The following is a 20,248-nucleotide window of genomic DNA, read 5'->3' as shown; positions in this document are numbered from 1 at the left end:
GGAGGGGGAGTATTTGGAAAAGGGAAAGGAAAGTGAGAAACTATGTAAATTATATTATAATCTCAAAAACAAAAGGAAACATTTAATTCAAAAAAGATGTTAATTCCCTTTCGGTCTTTGCGCTTGGCAGAGCAAGGTCGTGAAGAAAGGAGAGTTAGGTAGTATGGCCATTTCTTCCGCCTTCCCGGTCTGCGGCCCTCACAGAACTTCCAGCAGCGACATGTTGGGCCAGAGTATCCGGAGGTTCACCACCTCCGTGGTCCGTGGTCCGTGGTCCGTCGCAGCCTCTATGAGGAGGGTCCGGGAAAGAATTTGCCATTTTCAGTGGAAAACAAGCGGCGGTTGCTGGCTATGATGACCGTGTACTTTGGATCTGGATTTGCCACACCTTTCTTTATAGTAAGACACTAGCTACTTAAAAAATAAGGATATTTAATTCATCCCTTCAACAGAATGAAGAAAGTTTAAGAGATGATCTGAAATTGGATTAAACTCTTGAAATCTTATACTAGAAAAATTTGTTAATAAACTAATGACCAAAAAAAAATGTTTATTGTAGTCCCCAGGCCAGCCTCTAAAAGCTGATTCAACTTAAAACACAGTAGAGATGTTTACACGGATGAAATTGTCAAATAATAAGTAAAAATTTAAAAAAGGAAATAACAAAGATTACATACTATGTGAAAAAATTATTTAAAACAAAAGCAACAATGGAGAAATAGAAATGGCCCAAAAAAAAAAAAAAAAAAAAAAAAAAAAGGCTGGGTGTGGCTCAGTGGTTAAACTCACTGGCTGCTCTTCCAGAGGACCAGGGTTCAAGTCCCAGCAACCACATGGAGTTCATAACTGTCTGTAACTCCAATTCAAAGGGATCTGGCACCCTCACAGAGACATATGTTAAGGCAAAACAGCAACACACATGAAATAAAAACAAATAAGTCTTTAAAAAATAGAGCAAAACAGACATGAAACAGAAAATAACCAAGAAAATTGTGGACTGGAACCCTATGCGAGGTGTAAATGGACCCAACAGTTCACTCTCAACAGTTCTGTCTCACTCTCGGAATAGGGTTTTCCCCCTCTTTTTTTGCTTGTTTGTTTTCGGTGTTTTGAGATAGGGTCTCATTGTGTAACCTTGGCTGACCTGGAACTCCCTCTATGACTTCTCGTCTGACCTCAGATTCAGAGACCTGCCTGCGTCTTCCTCCCAGGTGCTGGATGAAAGGCCTCCACACCTGGCATGCTTTAAATGATTGACTGGGCAGGGGTTGAGAAGGCTCGGCTGACTCCATGACAGGCTTCAATTTGGCAGTTTAGCAGACTAGGCCTAAGAACTGGACAAGTCCAGATAAGTCAGTTACTAGGAAAAAACAAACAAACAAACAAAACAGGCTTCAGGCAGCTAGTCAGAAACTGCCCTGCCATCAGACGCTGCCCAACCAGACTTGGATCAGCAAGAGTTTCCAGTTCCCTTGTCCTGGTAATGAAATGTCCTTAGAGATAGAGCAAGATAAAGGCCGCCTACCCCTAGATCCCCTAATGTGATTCAAATCAGGCCTTCAAGCTCACTTGGTTGTCTCTCTGTCTTGGTAATGGGAGACCCCAGCACACTAGACTTCTGCTGAATAAAACACTCTTTATTTATATACTATCTGAGTCTGGGGTATCATTCTTTGACAACTTATGGAACCTTACAGGGTGTAGCTCTGTGGTAGAAAATGTGCCTACTACGTACAAGGCTCTGGGCGCAATGCCCAGCCCCCTCACCAAAACACCTAACGATACTCTTAGGTTGAAAGGAAAAAGTTGTATCATTTAAGCCTTACTCAGAATAGAGCTGAAGTGACTATGATAATATCAGGCCAACTAGATCTGAAGATAATTAATGTTACTAGATACAAATAAGGGGCTGGTGAGATGGCTCAGTGGTTAAGAGCACTGTCTGCTCTTCAGAAGGTCCTGAGTTCAAATCCCAGCAACCACATGGTGGCTCACAACCATCCGTAACGAGATATGACTCCCTCTTCTGGTGTGTCTGAAGACAGCTACAGTGTACTTAGATATAATAAATAAATAAATCTAAAAAAAAAAACAACAACAAAAAAAAACAAATAAGGACATAGTGTAATAATAAATGGCATACATAGCAGTGGTGTGTGTCTGAGTGTGTGTGCCTGAGTGTGTGTGTGTGTACGTGCATGTGTGTGCACGCATGCCCGGGTATTTTTTAAAAGATAATAATAAGCAGGTTGGGGAGAGGCTCCTGTAGGTAAAGGTGCTGGCTGCCACGTCTGATCAGAGTGCAGGCTCCAGAACCCACCTGGCAGAAGGAGAGAATGGACTTCATATAGATTGTCTGCTGATCTCCACACATGAGCCACCCCCAGAAAAATAAATGCAATAAAAACAAATAATATAAAGTATAATAAAAACAATAAATAAAATAACAAGAAGCTAACAGTATTGAAGTGAGAACCAGACAAATGAACAATAGTAGTGGAAAACCCGAGATATTCTAGTTCAGTCATTGTTACAATGTCTAGGCAAATGATTGGGGAGAGAGAAGCTATGAATCACACCAAAGCATCCACAGGACAACTCATAACTGCCCCCAGTTTCAAGGGCCTGACATCCTCACACAGACACACATGCAGGCAGAACACCAATGCACATAAGTCAATAAAAAATAAATTAATTAAAAACCCTGTCAGATTGGTGTGTGACACATTACAAATGGACCCTACATATGCCGATGTGCCTGAGCTGTAATATTTAAGATCAACCAAGTACAATCCAGTGAGGGCACAATCACTGTGCAGACACATTAACAGGCCTTTCTGTCTGCCTCACATTGCCGAGAGGTAACAGTTTTGGAGTACCTGGGACATACGTCTGCCAGTGCTAGCCAGTCTGCCTGTTTCTCAGTCTCATGGTACCTCAGGGCTGGTTCTCAACACTGGGACTATTGTCCTAGAGGATATTGTGGAACAAAAGGCATTGTATGCCCATAAATTTGAAGGTGATACCATACATGCTAACAGTTTCCATATGAAACTATGAACTTAATGTTATCCCTATGACATGGTAGCTGAGAGGGCAGGAGCAATGGCTCAGGAGTTATGAGCACGTGCAGCTCTTACAGAGGACCCTGGGTAGGTTTCTAGACTCCTAATGGTAATTCACAATCATCCTTCCCTCCTTTTCTAGGTGACCCAATGCCCTCTTCTGACCTCTGAGAGTACCAGGCACACACACAGAACACAGACAAATATGCAGACAAAACACTCATACACAAACAACAAAGAGGAAACTTTTTATTTTTTTTATTTTTTATTTTTATTTTTTGCTTTGTTTATCTTTTTCACAATTGGCAAGCTGATATTAAGACATAAGGAGCTGGGCAATGGTGGCGCACACCTTTAATCACAGCACTTGGGAGGCAGAGGCAGGCAGATTTCTGAGTTCAAGGCCAGCCTGGTCTACAGAGTGAGTTCCAGGACAGCCAGGGCTACACAGAGACACCCTGTCTGGAAAAAACCAAACCAAAACAAAACAAAAACAAAACAAAAAACAACAACAACAAAAAAGACATAAGGAAATGCCAGGAACCCAGGAAGCCAAAATAATCTTGAAAAGGGAAACCGATTTGAATTCTCCATGCCTAATTTCAAAACACAGCAGGATTATTGTAACTAAGGTAGGGGAGCAGGCATAAGAATGGAAACATAAGCCAGATGTTAGTGTTGCTTACCTTGAATCTCAGGTGGCAGAGCTAGGTGGATCTCTTCGAGTTCAAGGCTAGCCTGGTTCACAGAGTGACATGACAGCCAGGGCTACCCACAGAAACCCTGTCTCGAAAATCAAAATCCAAAAAACAACAACAAGAACAAGAGTTCAAAGTCATCCTCAACTACAAATTAGTTCAAGGCCAATCTGGGTTACACAGAAGCCAATACCAACAAAGACAAAACCCTCAACACAAGCAAGCATAGCTGCCGTCTCAGTACTCTGGAGGCTTAGGCAAGATTACAGTATGTTTGGGGCCAGCCCCAGCTATAGAATCCCAGGCCAGCCTGGACTATAGGAGACCCAATCTCAAAAGCAAACAAATAACAAACAAAAGAGAAGATGCTGAACTTCATGATATTTGAATTATATTTAATATTTTTAATAAAGTAGTTGCATCTGTATATGTCATATATATGTAACTGGACATTAAATACAAATTTAATGGAATTGAGTAATACAGGGAAATGATATGGCCATTAATGGATTTCACAGAAAACAGTTGGCTGCAGACTTTTGGGGATTCATTTAGTTGATGAAGAAGTGCTCCGTTCTTTTCTGGAATACCTCGGCATGCACATCTCCACGTTACTGGAGATGCACAGGTCTTCAGCGTTACCAGGTGTTGGAATTTCAAACATTGTTCCTTGGGCTGAGTTTATAGTAAATATTAAATTCTGACTTTCCAATCTGGTCTTTGTGTATAGGAAGAAGGGAGTGTGTGTATGTGTGTTATTGTGTGTGTGTTTGTGTGTTATTGTGTGTATGTGTGGGTCAGAGGACAATTTGCAGGAGCTGGTTGTCTTCAGGGATCAAACTAGGTCATCAATCTCGGTGGCAAGGGCCTCTACCAGCTGAGACACCTTTATGGCCCCTGCACCTCAGTTTTTGAAGCAAGGTCTCTTACCGTACCTGGAACTCACCTTCTGGGATTATACTGGGCGGTTAAAGGAGCACGGAGTCTCTTGTCTCCAACACTAGCACTGGGTTACGGATAGTGGGGTTACCCGCTTGTGTGGCAAGCACTTACCTGCTAGTACCAATGTAGTTTTATACACAATAATTCAGAGATTTTGTGGCAAAACACCTCCACGGAAGTGGTAATTTGGGTTTTGAATGACCTAAATAGATTCTTTCTCCTAAGCAGCTTTCCTGGATAACCTTTCCTCACTCTATTCTGCTATTGCAGACCACTGATCTGAGGATAAATAGAATTTTCATGTTAATGAACACATATCTACTTTTTCAGGCTAACCAATAGAAGCAGTAAAAACTACTCTCCAAGTAACAGATGAGCTGGGATGCTGGTTGGCAGACGATTTTGGACAGCATAAAAAGTGCAAGAATGAAAAATAGATTAAAAAGTTTTAAAAGTCCAGGAAAGAGTTTTAAGTCTAGTTTAATATCATACTCCCTTCATATTGGTTAACAATAAGATTATGATATAATTGTAGTATGACACCCACACACACATAAACATTTATATGTTGTATGACTTTATATGTTTATTTTTTGAGACAGGGTCTTACATATCCCAAGCTGGCCTCAAACTCAGGATGTAGATAAGTTTGTCCTTCAACATCTGGCTGTCCTGATACTTCCTCCCTGCTGGGACTATGGGCCTTCACCGTGATGCCCAGTTTTACCCGGTGCTGGGGAACAGACTGTAGGCTTGTTTGTGCTCGCTATCCAAGCAGTCTAGGATTAGGATTGTCTTAGAAACCATTCTATTGTTACCAAAGACAAAAACAAGTAATGGTAACCACTTAGTATCCAGGAGGACAGTTTTAAAAAGTCTGCACAAATTATGCAACTTCCCCAATACACATTTTGCAATTGATAATAATATTCTTCATAAAAATAAAGTTACTGAAAGTTTTCTACATTTTGTAGAACATTTCTCATTTCTACTTTTACTGTAGAAGCACATTTCTACTTTTGCAAATTAGGTTCCACTTTTCCTATAACTAAGTGTATTGCATGATATTCATGTATCTAAGAATGTTAAAGCAGGACAATAGACCTTTTATTTACCGGCAAGAAAAAAATTTCCTCAAGACAAAAGGAAAGGATGGTAGCAAATTATGGAAGAGTGTATTAGCCTTGGAACAGGAACGACTGACTAGGAACATGGAGTGCTCAGCATTTGCTCTACTGTTTGGCTTTTGACTCTACTACCAAGGGATATGGCAGCTATCGTGAATCCTGTAACAACGTATCAATATTCTAGGATTTATTTTAAGTGCATCATTTTAAAAATGTTTAGGAAAACCATGATGATCCCTGGAAGAAAGTTATTTCTTAGAATTAGCCATTATAAGCTAAATTTACTGTCATCAAAAAACTTTTTATTCTGAAATAAGTTGAGGCTTATCAAAATTGCAAAAAAAAAAAAAAATAGGTTAAGCTTGGTGGTTCGTGCTTGTAATCCTAGCAGTTGAGAGGCAGATGTCCATGAGTTCGAGGCCAGCCTTAGCTACAAAGCAAGTTCTAGGTAGTAAGACCTTGTCACAAAACCACAAGAAATGTTGCAAAACTTATTTTTAACAATTCCTATTCAGCCTTTACCAAGGCTCCCCAAATGTTGTTGGGATTTCATAGTTGATATAAATGAATTTCAATCAGGTATTTGTGGACTGGCAAGATGGCTCAGTGGGGAAAGGCACTTGCCACCAGACCTTCTACCTATGTGGTGGTAGGTAGATCCTTCTACCTACGTGGTGGAAGGAGAGAACTGTCTCCTACAAATTGTCCTCTGACCTCCACACAGTTACCATGGACATACACACATACACACTATAAAAGACTAAAAGCATTTGACAAGTTAGCCATTAAAATTTTGGAGACACATACATTCTGTATTATATGGTTAATTTTAAAATTCTATCTTGCAAATACTGTCACCTTTCAGATAAAAGCATATTAAAATTCACATTTCCAAAAAGGGAGTAGTTGAGGTAAACTCACAGGCATACCAGACAATAGTAGCTGGAGAGATGGCTCAGTGGTTAAGAGTACTGATTCCTCTTCCAGAGGTCCTGAGTTCAATTCCCAGCAACCACATGGTGGCTTACAATCATCTGTAATGGGATCCGATGCACTCTTTTTTTTTTTGTGGGGGGGGGGTTGAGACAGGGTTTCTCTGTATAGCCCTGGCTGTCCTGGAACTCACTCTGTAGACCAGGCTGGCCTTGAACTCAGAAATCTGCCTGCCTCTGCCTCCCGAGTGCTGGGATTAAAGGCATGCGCCACCACGCCTGGCCCCCATGCACTCTTGTAGTGTGTGTCTGAAGACAGTTGTAGTGTACACACACACACATAAAATAGATAAGTCTTTAAAAAAGAAAGGAAGGAAGGAAAGAAGGAAGGAAGGAAGGAAGGAAGGAAGGAAAGAAGGAAGGAAGGAAGAGAATAGTACCTAATGGATGGATAAGTGATATGTCAGCTTTTGAAGGGTATGTGTTTATTCATCTATTAAAGGATGTCTTAGTTGCTTCTAGGTTCTGTTGCTAGTATTTTGTGGAACGAAGGCCTGGTACATACTAAGCACAAATTTCCAATGCTGAGATATATTCTGTCTTTTCCCTGAATTTTAACAATTATGAATAAAGTAGCCATCAGTATCTGTATGCACCCTGTGGTACACGCCTGTAATCCTTGTACTTAGGAGGTGGTGGTAAGAAGACCCAGAGGAGCAGGCCATCCTCAGCTACATGGTGAACTGGAAGCCATCATGGGCCAAGTGAGACCTGACCTCAAAAGTCAAAATGAAACAAACAAAATCCCCTCAAAGTTTTCAACTTTGGGCTTAAGTTTGAACTTAAGTTTTCAACTCCGTTGGGTAGATATTGAGGGTGGCTGCTGATTATTTGGTAAAAGTATATACATATACATACATATATACATATATATGCTTATTTATGTATTTATTTGAGATAAGGTTTCACTATGTAGCCATGACTAGCCTGGAACTCACTACATAGACCAGTCTGGTCTTGAGCTCTTTGCTTCCTGTGTGCTGAGATTAGAGGCATACATCACCTCGCTCAGCTATTTATTTGATGTGTAAGTGTGGGTCTATGAATGCCTGGTGTAAGTGCGGAGGTTAGGACCCTAACCTTTATGGGAGCCTCTGTGGATTGGATTGTTGGAGCAGCTGAATTACGTTGGACTTCCTGACCTGCTTCAATGGCTCTGGTAGGCATCTGTGGATGTCCAGGGATGTTGAATAAACTTGCTCCGAGGTCATCTTACTGTTTTTTAAGTCATTTCTAATTTTTTAATGTGTATTGATTGGTGTTTTGCCTGCATGTTTGTCTGAGGGTATAGGATACCCCAGAACTTGAATTACAGATATGAGCTTCCATGTGTGGATGCTGGGAACTGAAACCCAGTCCTCTGGAACAGCAGCCAGTACTCTTAGGTGCCCCCAATCGTCACCTTACTATTCCTGTTCTGGAGAATATGCAATTCTAAGTTGTCACTTTCGGTTCAACAAACTTCCCTCTCTCTCTAGCCCAGCAATCATCTAGAAGCAGAAGACTCTTCTTGCCTTTTAAAAAGTATTGTCTATTTTCTTTCTTTTCTTTTTTTTTTTTTTTTAAGGTCTTAGAAAATAGGACTCATGGATAGAATGTTGCCTGTTATTTGTACATAACAAATTTGTCTTGTTGAACACAGGGTCTCACTATGTAGCTTTCCCCGGCTGACCTCAAACTCACAGAGACCTTCCTGCTTCTGACTCCTGAGTGCAGGAATTAAAGGTGGGTGCCCCCATGCCTCGCTCATAGATAAAGCAACTTCTAAAGGGAAAACAAACCTCTACAAGGTTCGGGAGTTGGTTCTCTCTCTCTCCTTTCTGCCCTGCATCACGCCCCGCCCCTGGAGAGCTGGCCTGTAAGATTCCAGGTGATTCTTCTGTTTCCTAGCTCTCCGCGGGAGGCGCCGGGACCGCAGGCACCTGTCACTGCCTGTGGGCTTTCATGTGGGTCCTAGGTTCTTGGCTTTGCCCATGCCTGCTTTTACAAAACCAGAGCCTTTTTTTATCTTACACAGGGGCACTATTACTTTCCACGGGTACCAAGAGCGCTCCGGCTGAATCACACCCTTCCAGCGTTTGGTGTTATTGGGCTTTGGTTTTTCGCCCTTCTAATGATGTTTAGAAGTCTCGAGTGTTCCCTTCCTTCCCTCTGCCCTCTTTTCCCTTCTTCAGACACGGTCATTCTATGTATTCTAGGCTGGAACCCAGTTCATTATGTAGCTGAGGAAGTTCATTATGTAGCTGAGGAAGCTCTTGAACTGCTTCTTCTGCCTGTGATGGAAATTAAAAGTCTGTCCGTCTGTCCCACCAATCCCAGTTTTAGGGCCTGGTTCTATCCAGTCCTGGACAGAGAACCCAGGCTTTGTGTGTAGTAGGTAAGTACCCTACCAACTGAGCTGTTATCTATAGCTCTAGAGTATTATTTTAAAATTTCTTTTCCTCAAAGATTTATTTAAATTACTTTTACATTATGTGCACATGTGCATGCCTGTGTGTGGGTGAATGCATGTAAACGCAGGTGCTTGTAGAGGCCAGAGGCATCAGATGTGAGCTGCCTGATATGGGTACTGGGAACCAAACGCACAGACCACCAGTGAGTATCTTCAATTTCTCAAGGCCAGATAATGTTAAGCATCTTTCATATGCTTTCTCGCCAGCCACTGGGATGTCTTCTTGGTTAAATGTCTCCAGTCTTTTACAATTTCTAATTAAGGTTTTTTTCTTTTCTTTTTTCTTTTCTGAGACAGGGTTTCTCTGTGTAGCTCTGGCTGTCCTGGAACTCACTCTGTAGTCCAGGATGGCCTCAACTCAGAAGTCCACCTGCCTCTGCCTCCCAAGTGCTGGGATTAAAGGTGTGCGCCACCACTGCCTGGCAAGGTTTTTTCTTATTCTTGGGTTTGAAGAGTTTTTCATTTGTTCTGGCCACAGTCCTGTGGTAGCTACATTGTTAGAAAGTATTTTTCCTGTTGGGGAACTTTGGAAATTTCTGCATGAGCCGTTCATAGTCTGTGAAGGTAGATTCCAGGCATCTGTATATGAAGAAACACATTGTGTTACATCTAAACAACTTACTATTATTTAGCAGTAAGAATTAAATGGGCTCCCAAGCCAGGTGTTAGCATACTTGTTAGCATACTCAGGAAGGAAGCCCTCTTGTTAGCATACTCAGGAAGCTGAGGCAGGAGGATATTGACTTTAGGCCAGCCAGGGTTACATAAGCATACCCACTTCAAAACAACAAGAAAAACAAAAAGTAAAAAACAAAACCAAATAAAAAAATCCAGTACAACAAAACAAAACAAAACACAACACAACACCAAATAAATGAGCTACCAAGCTATAAAAACTCACAGAGGATCCTTAAAGAGTGTTAGTGAATAATTCCAACTAGAAACGATATTTTGGAAAGGGCAAAACCATAAACAAAGAGATCAGTGGGAACTCTCTGTCCTTAGCCCTACCTGGCCAGGAACACATGATACAGAACAGGGTAGCCATAACTTATTCTCTGTACTTTCTGTTCAATTTGCTGTGGATCTAAAACTCTTCTAATGAAAACTTTTCCGGGTGTCTCTAATGTGCCGCCAGGGTTGAAAACTACTAGCCTCGGTCTTTGCATACAGTTCTTTCCTAAAATTAGGTATCTACTGCTATTTTGTTGTTGTTGTTCAAAGGATGAGTTCAGTATGGAGTCTTTTTCTTCCTCTTTTTCTCTCCCTTGGCTGCTCCTTCTTCATCACCACCGTCGCCGCCCTGTAGCCCAGACAAGTCTCGACCTCATTTTGTAGCCAAGGATGACCTTGAACTCCAGCCTCCAGTTCTCTAGTGTCACGGTTACGTGAGGACTCCACTAGCAGCGGCTAGTATTTGATTTTTCAACGCCCATGAAATAAAAGTTTGACGGGAATAACTACGGAAGTACAAGTGACCACGAGCCGAAGGCAACTGTGTGGGAAGTCCTCGATGCTGGCTGCTTCCCGGGACTCCACGGTGGGCAGGCAGGAGGCACGAGTTCCCGCAGCCGTCCTGGTCCCATCTGCGCCGAGGCGATAACGCCCGGCTGCGCAGCGCTCGCCGAGTTCCCAGGCTCGCTGGGAAGCGTTCTGGTAAACCGCTGGCTTTAAAAGTCCGGAGGAGGGGGTGACCCGGGCACGCCGAGCGCCTGCGAGACGGTGGCCTCCGTTCCGCAGGACTCCGGAGCGGCTCGCGCCGGGCGAGACGGGCGGAGCGTGCGCGGAGCAGCTGCTGGCGGCGCGCGCGGATTGACAGCGCGGCGACTCGGGCGCCGGGAGGCCGGGCTGAGGAGAGCCGTAGCCGACCGCCGAAGGAGCCCGGCGCCCCCCGTCGTCGCCCCGTGCCGCGGGGTCCGGCCTCCGCAGCGCCCCAGGTGGCCGCGGGCAGGGCGGCCGGGAGGCGTTCGCTCCGCCTCCGCCGGCGCGGCCTTCACCAGCCTCCCCGCCCGGCGCTCGGCCGACCCTTCTCCTGCCCCCGCCCGGCTGGCGATGGACGCGGCGTCTCCCCGCTGCCGCCGACGGCCCCGCGCGGACCTGGCTCTGAACCGCAGGGTCTGAGGAGCCGCGTGCTGGGGTCGGGACCCGCGCTGGCTGCCGCCGCTCGGGGGAGCCTCTCGCTTCCTTGTCACCGGGTCCCCGCGGAGGAAGGGGAGGGACGAGACACGGCTTTTCCTGTGCCGCCTGCCTGGCTCGACCTGCGCGGCCTGCGGTTTCCTAGGAACTCGAGGGCCGCGGCCGGGCCAGGCTCTGCCCGCGGCCTGCTTGGAGCTGGACCGGAGCTGTTTGGTACGGCGAGCCAGGGTAAGAGCCTGCGGTCAGGGTAGGCGGGGGCGCTAGGCGCTGTCGGCAGGCTGGGCCTGCGCGAGGATCCGGGCCGCCGAGTCCAGCGGCGGGCGCGGAGCTGGACCCCAGCGCGGTGAGGTCGGTCTTCCGCCGTCGCCTCTGCGTATCGGGCCCTTTGTTCCCCTCTCCGGGCCTTACGGGGCTTGGCTTGTTGGCTTCGGAGCTCCGGCTACGCGCTCCTTGTCCTTGGTAAGGCTCAGCCGCCCGGCGGGGACCGGGGACGTCCCGCTGGGCCTCCGAGTTCCGGGAGACCCGCACCCCAGCCGCTCGGCGGCTTCCTCTTGAGCTCGCAGGTTTGCTGCTTCTCTAGAACTTCGCCCTCCGCCCGGAGGCAGGTAGCTAACTTAGCCAGGTTGGCTGTCAGCGTCGCGGCTCCGGCCTTGATCAGGCCGAGGACGATGGGGCAGCCCCGCCGGGCGCGGCCGATGGGTGCCCACCGCGACCCGCCTCTAGGTTCCCACACCGGCAGGTGGATTGCGTGGGACGCAACGCTGTCCTTTGGTCGGGCATCTAGAAGCTTTTGTAATGACTTGCCTGCCTAGACTACTTCTCAAAAAATTTTTTACATAAAAACTAACTGCCCCATCCTATGGGAGAAAGAATGTCTGCCTGTCTGTCCGTCTGCCTGGGGGGGGGTGGTAACCTGTTAGTTGTATTTACTTTAGCATCAAGCCCCCCCCCCAAAAAAAAAAAAGTTTTAAGAACATTTGCCTAGATTACCAGAAGTTCTTATCAGTATTTACTTCCGCATAGGTAGATTTCATATCTAATTACTGTTTGTATTTGGGCATATTTTAGGAGTAAGTTTGAGAATTCAAAACTCGTGAGAAGGGAAATTCAATCCGAAGAAGAATTGGATTGGAAAGTGGTCTTTAAAACTACTGGATCTGACCCGTATCTGAAGCTCCGATTTTTGGTGGAGTTTGGGGGGAGGTTGCAGGAAGAAGTTGACTGGTAAAAGAACTTTTTTGTACATGTTTTTTGCCTTTTGGCACAGACATTGGTGATAACAGTACTGGGATCCAAAACTTGTTTCATAGTGTTTGACCAAGACAGCTCTGGTTTCTAGTTAACTAGCAACCTAATCAGCATATATTCATTCCAGTGTTAAACTGTTTTGCCTTGAGGGTTTTTGCATTAAGCCCAGGAAGTAGACTGCTGCATATGTAGCATACTTTTTGAAGTAATACTTTGCAGTTTGGAAAGTTTTTTTTTGTTGTTTTGTTTTTGTTTTTTCAAGACAGAGTTTCTCTGTATAGCCCTGGCTGTACTGGAAATCAGCTTTGTAGACCAGGCTGGCCTTGAACTCAGAAATCTGCCTGCCTCTGCCTCCCTAGCGCTGGGATTAAAGGAGTGTGCCACCATGCCCGGCTGGAAAGTTTTTTTTTTTAAAGCATATATATTTGCTTATTTTGTGTGTGTGCAAGTATGTGTGCGTGTGCATATCACAGTGCAATATGGAAATTGGAGAATAGCTCTGTATGTATATACATATACACATGCATGTGTGTGTGTGTGTGTGTCTCTTGAGGACCTGAGGACCTTACAGAAACTTGGTTCAAGCAGATGTACAAGAAAAAAGTCTTTACACAGGCTGATCAGTTCTGAACAAATGTTTGAAAAACCCGTTTCCCTTTTTCAATTTAGGCAAAGGAGCATTTTAAAGACAATGGCAGATGTAGATCCTGATACGTTGCTGGAATGGCTGCAGATGGGACAGGGAGATGAAAGGGACATGCAGCTAATAGCCCTGGAGCAGCTATGCATGCTGCTTTTGATGTCTGACAATGTGGATCGCTGTTTTGAAACGTAAGTGCATTCCTGCATCACCTTCCTCTGCGCCCACTGTGCTGACATCTGTTTCCAGCTATTTGCTGACTTCAGTTTGTGTGAAAACTTTGCTAGGGAACTTTAAAATACCCCTTTAGACATTTCTGCAGTTGTCTGTGGTTCATGGAACCCTAGTAATGATAATCGTGATTATGTAAATACATATTTGTTCAATGAGTGTGGATTAGGAATACTAACCATAGCTTGGTTGAGTCAGTTATGAACCATCTCATAAATTAAAAAGATTATAAATGTTTATCTTCTTTAAAGCTGTTTTTGTATTATATGACTTGGAGAATAAGGTCAGAACTACCTGTTTCTTTGGTTTTCATGTGTCATTGCTTTTGTTAAAATAACTTCGGTTAATACATTTCATTTGGATATTTCCAATACTTTTTGAAGTACAGAAGCTTTGAAGTTGTGTGTGTGTGTGTGTGTGTGTGTGTGTACTTTCGTGTATGCTATGGTGTGCATGTGGAAGTCAGAGGACAACTTTTTGGGAGTTGATCTCTCATTTTAGCATGTGGGTTCCAGGATTAAACTCAGGTTCTCAGGCTTCGTGGTAAGTACTTTTACCAGCTGAGCCATCTCACTACCCAAATTTGGAGAGTTTTAAACAGTTGTATCAGAGATGATACTAGAAAGTTTGCATAAAAATATGAAAGGCATTACTCTACTAGCTCGGCACTTAGGCCATGATTTTCCTCTTGTGTGATTCTGGTTCAGTAAAGGAATAAACATTTCTCTGAGTTCATCTGAGTTGTGAATTCCAATAAGTCACTAAAACCTTTTATATGTGCTTTAGTGCTATTTAAAGGTAATTTAAAAATATTTGTGATATTGGCTTAAAGCTTGGTATAATTAATGCCTTTGAGGTGGAAATAGACTATATTACTTGCTAAATCTATATTGTTTTTTCAAAGTGCTCTCTCTTTTGATTTTTAAGTAGTTTGTATTTTTGTTAAAAAATATTATTTTAGCTGGATATGGCTCATGCTTTTAATCTCAGCACTTGAGAGGTGAGGTAGGAGCAGGAGTTAAAGGTCTTCCTTGGTTACATAGTCTGTCCAGCCAGCCTTGGTGACATCAGTGACATCCTTGGTGACATAGTCTGTCCAGCTAGCCAGAGCTGTAGGAGACCTTGTCTCAAAAAAAGAAAAAAGAAAAAGAAAAAGTCAAAGTAAGGGTGTCTATGGAGGGGGCTCCCTGGATAAAGGATGTGACCACGAGGGCCGAGGACCTGGGTTAGTGCCCAGAACCTGGGTTGTAGGAGGAGAACCAGCTCTGGTAACCTCTCTAACATCGCTAGCATCTTCGAGTACACAGGGTTGATAAAAGTTCTTATAAATAAACATCCATATCATGGTGGTTTGTTAATTCTTTTTATCAGTAGATTTCTTTTTTTTGAAGAATTATTTATTTTATGTCTATGAGTATACATAAAGAACTTTTTAAAAGGAAATTTTAACAATGTAAAATTGGTTCTTATGAAAAATTCTACAACTAAACAAAACAGCTATGTTACATTTTCTACTTCTCCTTCCATTCCTTTTTCATATTTCATGTGATGAAATTTAAAAGAAAAAGAAATTAAAATGATTTCAGATGTGATGTACTATGTAAAGGAATAAGGTTTGTTTGTTTGTTTGTTTTAATTTTAAAGATGTGTTTATTTTTATTTATCTGAGAGTTCTGTCTGCATGTGCACCATGTGTGCAGGTGCCCACGGAGGCCAGAAGAGGGCATCACCAGGTTCCCTGGACCTGTAGTTAGGACTACCGTGAGCTGCCTGCCAGGTGCTGTTGGAAACTGAATCTGGGTGCTCTCCAAGAGCTCTTATTCACTGAGCCATCTCTCCAGCCCCAGGATATTGTCAGTTAGACTGGTTAGTCCTGTTTCATGTGACATAGCAGCTATGTATTCAAAGTGCACATCTGTTTAGATTTTGTGACCTTTTCTAACTATCCCTCTTATTAACCTTTGTTAATAATTTTTCTAAAATTTACATATCATATGTTGTGATGCATGAGTGTGTGCTTGCCTTTATGTAGTGGTGCGGGTGGAGGTCAAAGGATAACTTACAGGACCTGGCTCTGTCTCTCATCACTCTGCTCTGGGGATTGCTCCTAGAGAATTAGACTTTACCACCTGCTGCCTCTGTTTCCCCCTTAAACCTCGGCTTGTCTTGTTTTCAGCACTCCGTAGCTTTATATCTTTTCTACAAGAAGTTATTTTGTTAGGCTGTGTAGTAGCACTTGGCTTTAATATCAGCACTTGGGAGGCAGAGGCAGGGGGATCTCTGAGTTCAAGGTTAGCCTGGACTCTAGCGTTCTAGGACAGCCAGGGTACACAGAGAAACCTTGTCTTGAACCTCCCCACCTCCACACACACAAGGTTATCTTGTTATTTTTGATTTGACATTATGGTCCTAGGTTCAAGTTCTCTTTATTTTTACTATATATGTATGAGTGTTTTGCTTGTATGTATGGACATGTGGCTTGACCTGGTGCCAGATCCCCTGCAACTGGAGCTGTATATGGGTGTGAGGGACAATGTGGGTGCTGGGGACCAGACTTGGGTCCTCTGCAAGAGCAGCAAGTGCTTTTAACCACTGAGCAATTTCTTTAGCCCCTAGGTTCAACTTCTTGTAGTCTGCTTGTCTACCTAGCTTCGAGAGCCTTAGTTTGTTCCTCTGTAAAATGACTATTATCTTATATCAGTGGATTTCTTGTGGGGAGTAATGGAGAGAATATATGTGAAAAAAGGGTTTCAAGTAAGAAGTGTTATAATACCTAATTTTGAATTATATTTTGGTACTTTTATTTTCTGAAACTAATTTGGGAGTTTTTCTCTCTTGTTTTTAGACAGGTTCTCATGTAACCTGGGCTGGCCTGAAATTTGCTATCTAGCCAAGATGGCATTGGATTCTCTTGCCTCCACCTCTCAAGCATGTGCCACCATGCTGGCGCCGCTGTCTTTTCTTTGTTTTTAGAGAGGGGGTATCACTCTATAATCCAGTCTGGCCTAGAGCTCACAATGTAATGCAGGCTGACTTCCAACTCAAGGGGAACTTCTGAGCGCTGCTATTCAAGTTGTGCATTACATCTGTCTTTCCTTCTGCCTCAGCTTCCTCAGTGCTGGAATTTCAGGCAGGAATCCCCTACATCCAGCTTTTAAAAGCTTATTTACTTATTTTTGGTTTTTCGAGGCAGGGTTTCTTTGTATAGCCCTGGCTGTCCTGGAACTCACTCTGTAGACCAGGCTGGCCTCGAACTCAGAAATCTGCCTGCCTCTGCCTCCCCAGTGCTGGGATTAAAGGCGTGCGCCACCACGCCCGGCTTAAAATTTTATTTTATTTTATTTTATTTTTTTTTTGGTTTTTCGAGACAGGGTTTCTCTGTTTAGCCCCCGACTTAAAATCTTTTAAAGTCAACAAATACGTCAAATGAAGTACAAGATGTATATATTTTGAATATGCCAGAGGAAATCTTCTAGTTGGATTTTATAAGGTTAATAGTTTAGGTTATGTCTAATAAATCATATGTTCATGCATTTGATACATTTTGCTTGATTTGTTTGTATTGATTTTGTATTGTCTTTGTATTGAAAGTGTGCCTCTGTTTAGTTAGGAAAGGCCCATGTGCCTTTGAAATGGTCTAGAGCTGAGTTCGGAATCCTGTCTTCACTGTTGAGTAGTCATGCTTTAAGCCTGACTCCTAATCCTTGTTGAGTTTTTATGAAAATCAAGTGAGATTTATTCCTCTCAGTGCATCTTGCACAATAGTTGAGTGATTCCCCCTTGGCATCGTCCCTGAGTTTCCCCGGGCGTGTTTTGTGTCCTTTTGGAGGGAGAGAGGGAGATGCTTTTTGTGATGCTGCGCTGCTTCTGAACACTGCCTGAGTTAGTGAGGCAGGAGAAGAATAAGCTGGAGGTCCATTGGTAGTTATCATTAGCCTCTCAGATGTAGTAGTCATTAGATAATGGTGGCTTTTGAGAAAAGGATTTTGTTGGGTTTGCTGTCTCACATCTATAATTCCAGTGTTTGGGAAACTGAGGCAGGAGGATTATAATGATTTTGTAGGCAGCCTGAGGAACAGACAGAAACCCTGTCTCAAAAGACAAACAAAAAAGGAATGGACTTGATTAAGGGGCAGTTCAGATGATAGGAGGCCAGGACTTGTGGGAAGAAGCCGTGGTTCCCGGCAGGGGAGGTGCAGGAGCACTTGGCCTTGTGGAGTAGTGACTGGATTGCTGAGTCTTGTGATGATGCACAGGCTTTGGATCCTATCCTACAAGAGTATCAGTAGGGCATTGGAATACTGCCAGTGAGGGTCATGACAGTCTTTTATAGTATTTCTTTCTGTGCTTCTGGGATTAAGTTCACCAGTGTGAGGATGTCAGGTCCCCTGAAGCTGGAGTTACAGACAGTTATGAGCTGTCATGTGGATGCTAGGGATTGAACCTGGGTCCTCTGGAAGAACAGATAGTGCTCTTAACCAATAAGCCATCTTTCCAGACCCACCTTTTTCCTAGTTTTTTTTTTTTTTATTACATTACCTTTTATTTACTGAGTGTTATTTTGTGTATGTACATATGTATGTACTTATGTATGTATGTATGTATGCGTATGAGTGAGTGTATGGGCCATGCGTGCTGGAGATGGTCAGAGGACAGTTTGCAAGGGTTGTTCTCTCCTATCATGTAGGTCCATTCAGCTAGCTTGTTATAAAAGTCTTTTTTTTTTTTTCTTAAAGCTTAAAAAAAAAAAAAGAAGAATAAAAAGGGGGCTGGAGAGCTGGCCCAGTTGTTAAGAGCACTGACTGCTCTTACAGAGGTCCTGAGTTCAATTCCCAGAAACCACATGGTGGCTCACCACCATCTCTCATGGGATCTGATGCCCTCTTCTGGTGACAAAGAACTGATGGTGACAGTCTATTCATATAAGTAAATAAGTCTTTTAAAAAAGAAAAAAAATTTTTATTCATTTATTTTACATCCCACTCACTGCCCCCATCACCCTCTCCCACAATCCTTTCTCCCACCCCCCACCCCCCGCCCCCCCCCGCCCGTCTCCTTCTCTGAGCAGGTGGGGGGCCCCCTTGGGTATCTTCTCACCCTCTCATGTGAAGTCTCTGAGGCTGGGCACATCCTTTCCCCCTGAGGCCAGACAAGGCAGCCCAGCTAGAACATATTCCATAGACAGGCAACAGCTTTTGGGATAGCCCTTCCTCCCCCAGCTAGAACATATTCCATAGACAGGCAACAGCTTTTGGGATAGCCCCTCCTCCCCCAGCTAGAACATATTCCATAGACAGGCAACAGCTTTTGGGACAGCCCCTCCTCCCCCAGCTAGAACATATTCCATAGACAGGCAACAGCTTTTGGGATAGCCCCTCCTCCCCCAGCTAGAACATATTCCATAGACAGGCAACAGCTTTTGGGACAGCCCCTCCTCCCCCAGCTAGAACATATTCCATAGACAGGCAACAGCTTTTGGGACAGCCCCTCCTCCCCCAGCTAGAACATATTCCATAGACAGGCAACAGCTTTTGGGATAGCCCCTCCTCCCCCAGGTCCAGCCTGTGGATGTTCTTTGGTTGGTTGTTCGGTCTCTGAGAGCCCCAAGTGTCCAAGTTAGTTGACTCTAGAGTTCCTATCCTCTTTGGAGCCTTTAATCCTTCCCACTATTCTTCTATAAGAGTCCCCAAGCTCCATCCACTGCTTGGCTGTGGGTGTCTATATCTGTCTGAATCAGCTGCTGGGTGGAGCCTCTCAGAGGACAGCCTGCTCCTGTCTGCAGGCAAAACAGAATGTCGTTAATAGTGTCATGGATTGGTGCTTACCCAGGGAGTGATTTGGCCTGTTACTGGTCGGCTGCTCTTCCTCTGTTCCTGCATTTCTTGTAGACAGGCTAAATTTTGGGCTGAATGTTTTGTGGGTGTGTCTGTACTTCATTGAGGTTCCTGCCTAGCTACAGGAAGTGGCCATATCTCCAATGCTATGAGTGCAGCTAAGGACACCTTTTTTTTTTTTCCCTGTAACAGGGTCTTACTATGTAGTCCTACCTGGAACTCACTACATTCCAGGCTAGCCTCCAACTCAGGAAAGGTCTGTCTGCTCTGCCTCCTGAGTAATGAGATTAAAGGTGTGTGCCATCATACCAGGCCTAAAGACTTAAAATAGCAATTTAAGCATGAGGGTTAGCAGAAAGAAGGCATTTGTGAGGATACACCTAGAGCTTGGAAATAGACTTCTCAAAGAGAGTTAGTTTGTTAAGAAGACATCTGTGGGGGTGTGGTACTTGCAGAGGCCCTCGGGAGCCATCCACATTTTAAATTTAAGCTTTATTATTGGGAGTAGGTATAGATGGCAGGGGCGGTGCCTGCATTTGCCATGGCGTGAACTTACCAGTCAGAGGACAGGTTTGTGGAGGGGGTTTCCTCCTGGCTTTATATGGGTTCCAGGGATTAAACCCAGGTCATCAGGTGTGAGACGAGCACCTTTACCAAATGAGCCTCTCACCAGTCCCACCCATTCTGTTTTGAGACAAGTTCTCCCAGTTAGACGAGGCTGGCTCACCTCAAGCTACCCATGTATCTACCTTAACAGTCCTGGGAATATAAACCTGCGACAGCCTGCCCAGCTTTTGTTTATTTTTTTCTCTTTTTCTTTTCTTTTCTTTTTTTTTTTTTTTTTTTTTTTTTTTTTTTTTTTTTTTTAGGTTTTTCGAGACAG

The 20,248-nt window shown here is 43.9% G+C and overlaps 2 protein-coding genes and 1 pseudogene across 6 annotated transcripts in view; 2 read left to right on the top strand and 1 right to left on the bottom strand.

The window, feature by feature from the left end:
* Positions 1–21: 21 nt before the first annotated feature.
* Positions 22–426, top strand: Gm19309 (annotated as a pseudogene).
* Positions 427–5,167: 4,741 nt separating this feature from the next.
* Positions 5,168–12,658, bottom strand: Gm5785 (predicted gene 5785). Its single transcript, XM_011244243.2, has 4 exons — positions 12,575–12,658; positions 11,614–11,988; positions 10,288–11,553; positions 5,168–9,855 (listed from the first exon to the last, which is right to left on the bottom strand). Exons 1-3 carry the CDS (start codon positions 12,656–12,658, stop codon positions 10,702–10,704), a joined length of 1,311 nt encoding a protein of 436 aa, XP_011242545.1. The 3' UTR covers positions 5,168–9,855; positions 10,288–10,701.
* Hectd1 (HECT domain E3 ubiquitin protein ligase 1) overlaps positions 11,086–20,248 on the top strand; it is an 86,037-nt gene continuing 76,874 nt past the window's right edge. For 4 of the 5 annotated variants that reach the window (XM_011244049.3, XM_017315008.2, XM_011244051.3 and 1 more), the window contains exons 1-2: positions 11,086–11,640; positions 13,330–13,491. In XM_011244049.3, the coding sequence (XP_011242351.1) occupies positions 13,352–13,491 (140 nt within the window). In that variant the 5' untranslated portion in view covers positions 11,086–11,640; positions 13,330–13,351. The remainder of the gene's footprint in view (positions 11,641–13,329; positions 13,492–20,248) is intronic. The other variant, NM_144788.2, reaches the window with a different exon arrangement.

This window comes from Mus musculus, chromosome 12 (assembly GCF_000001635.26).
Source record: "Mus musculus strain C57BL/6J chromosome 12, GRCm38.p6 C57BL/6J".
In the NCBI taxonomy this organism is placed as follows: domain Eukaryota; kingdom Metazoa; phylum Chordata; class Mammalia; order Rodentia; family Muridae; genus Mus; species Mus musculus.
The sequence above is the reverse complement of the archived record's forward strand: the minus strand, read 5'-3'. Positions and strand labels throughout refer to the sequence as shown.

Excerpts from the sequence above, each read along its gene's own strand:
- Gm5785 (XM_011244243.2), bottom strand. The coding sequence starts at position 12,658 with ATGTACAAAAAAGTTCTTTTACCAGTCAACTTCTTCCTGCAACCTCCC. Across the intron at positions 11,989-12,574 it reads AATCGGAGCTTCAGATACGG|AGAAGCAGCAAACCTGCGAG; the intron begins GTCAGATCCAGT and ends GCGAAGTTCTAG. Across the intron at positions 11,554-11,613 it reads CGCCGTACCAAACAGCTCCG|GAAACCGCAGGCCGCGCAGG; the intron begins GTCCAGCTCCAA and ends TCGAGTTCCTAG.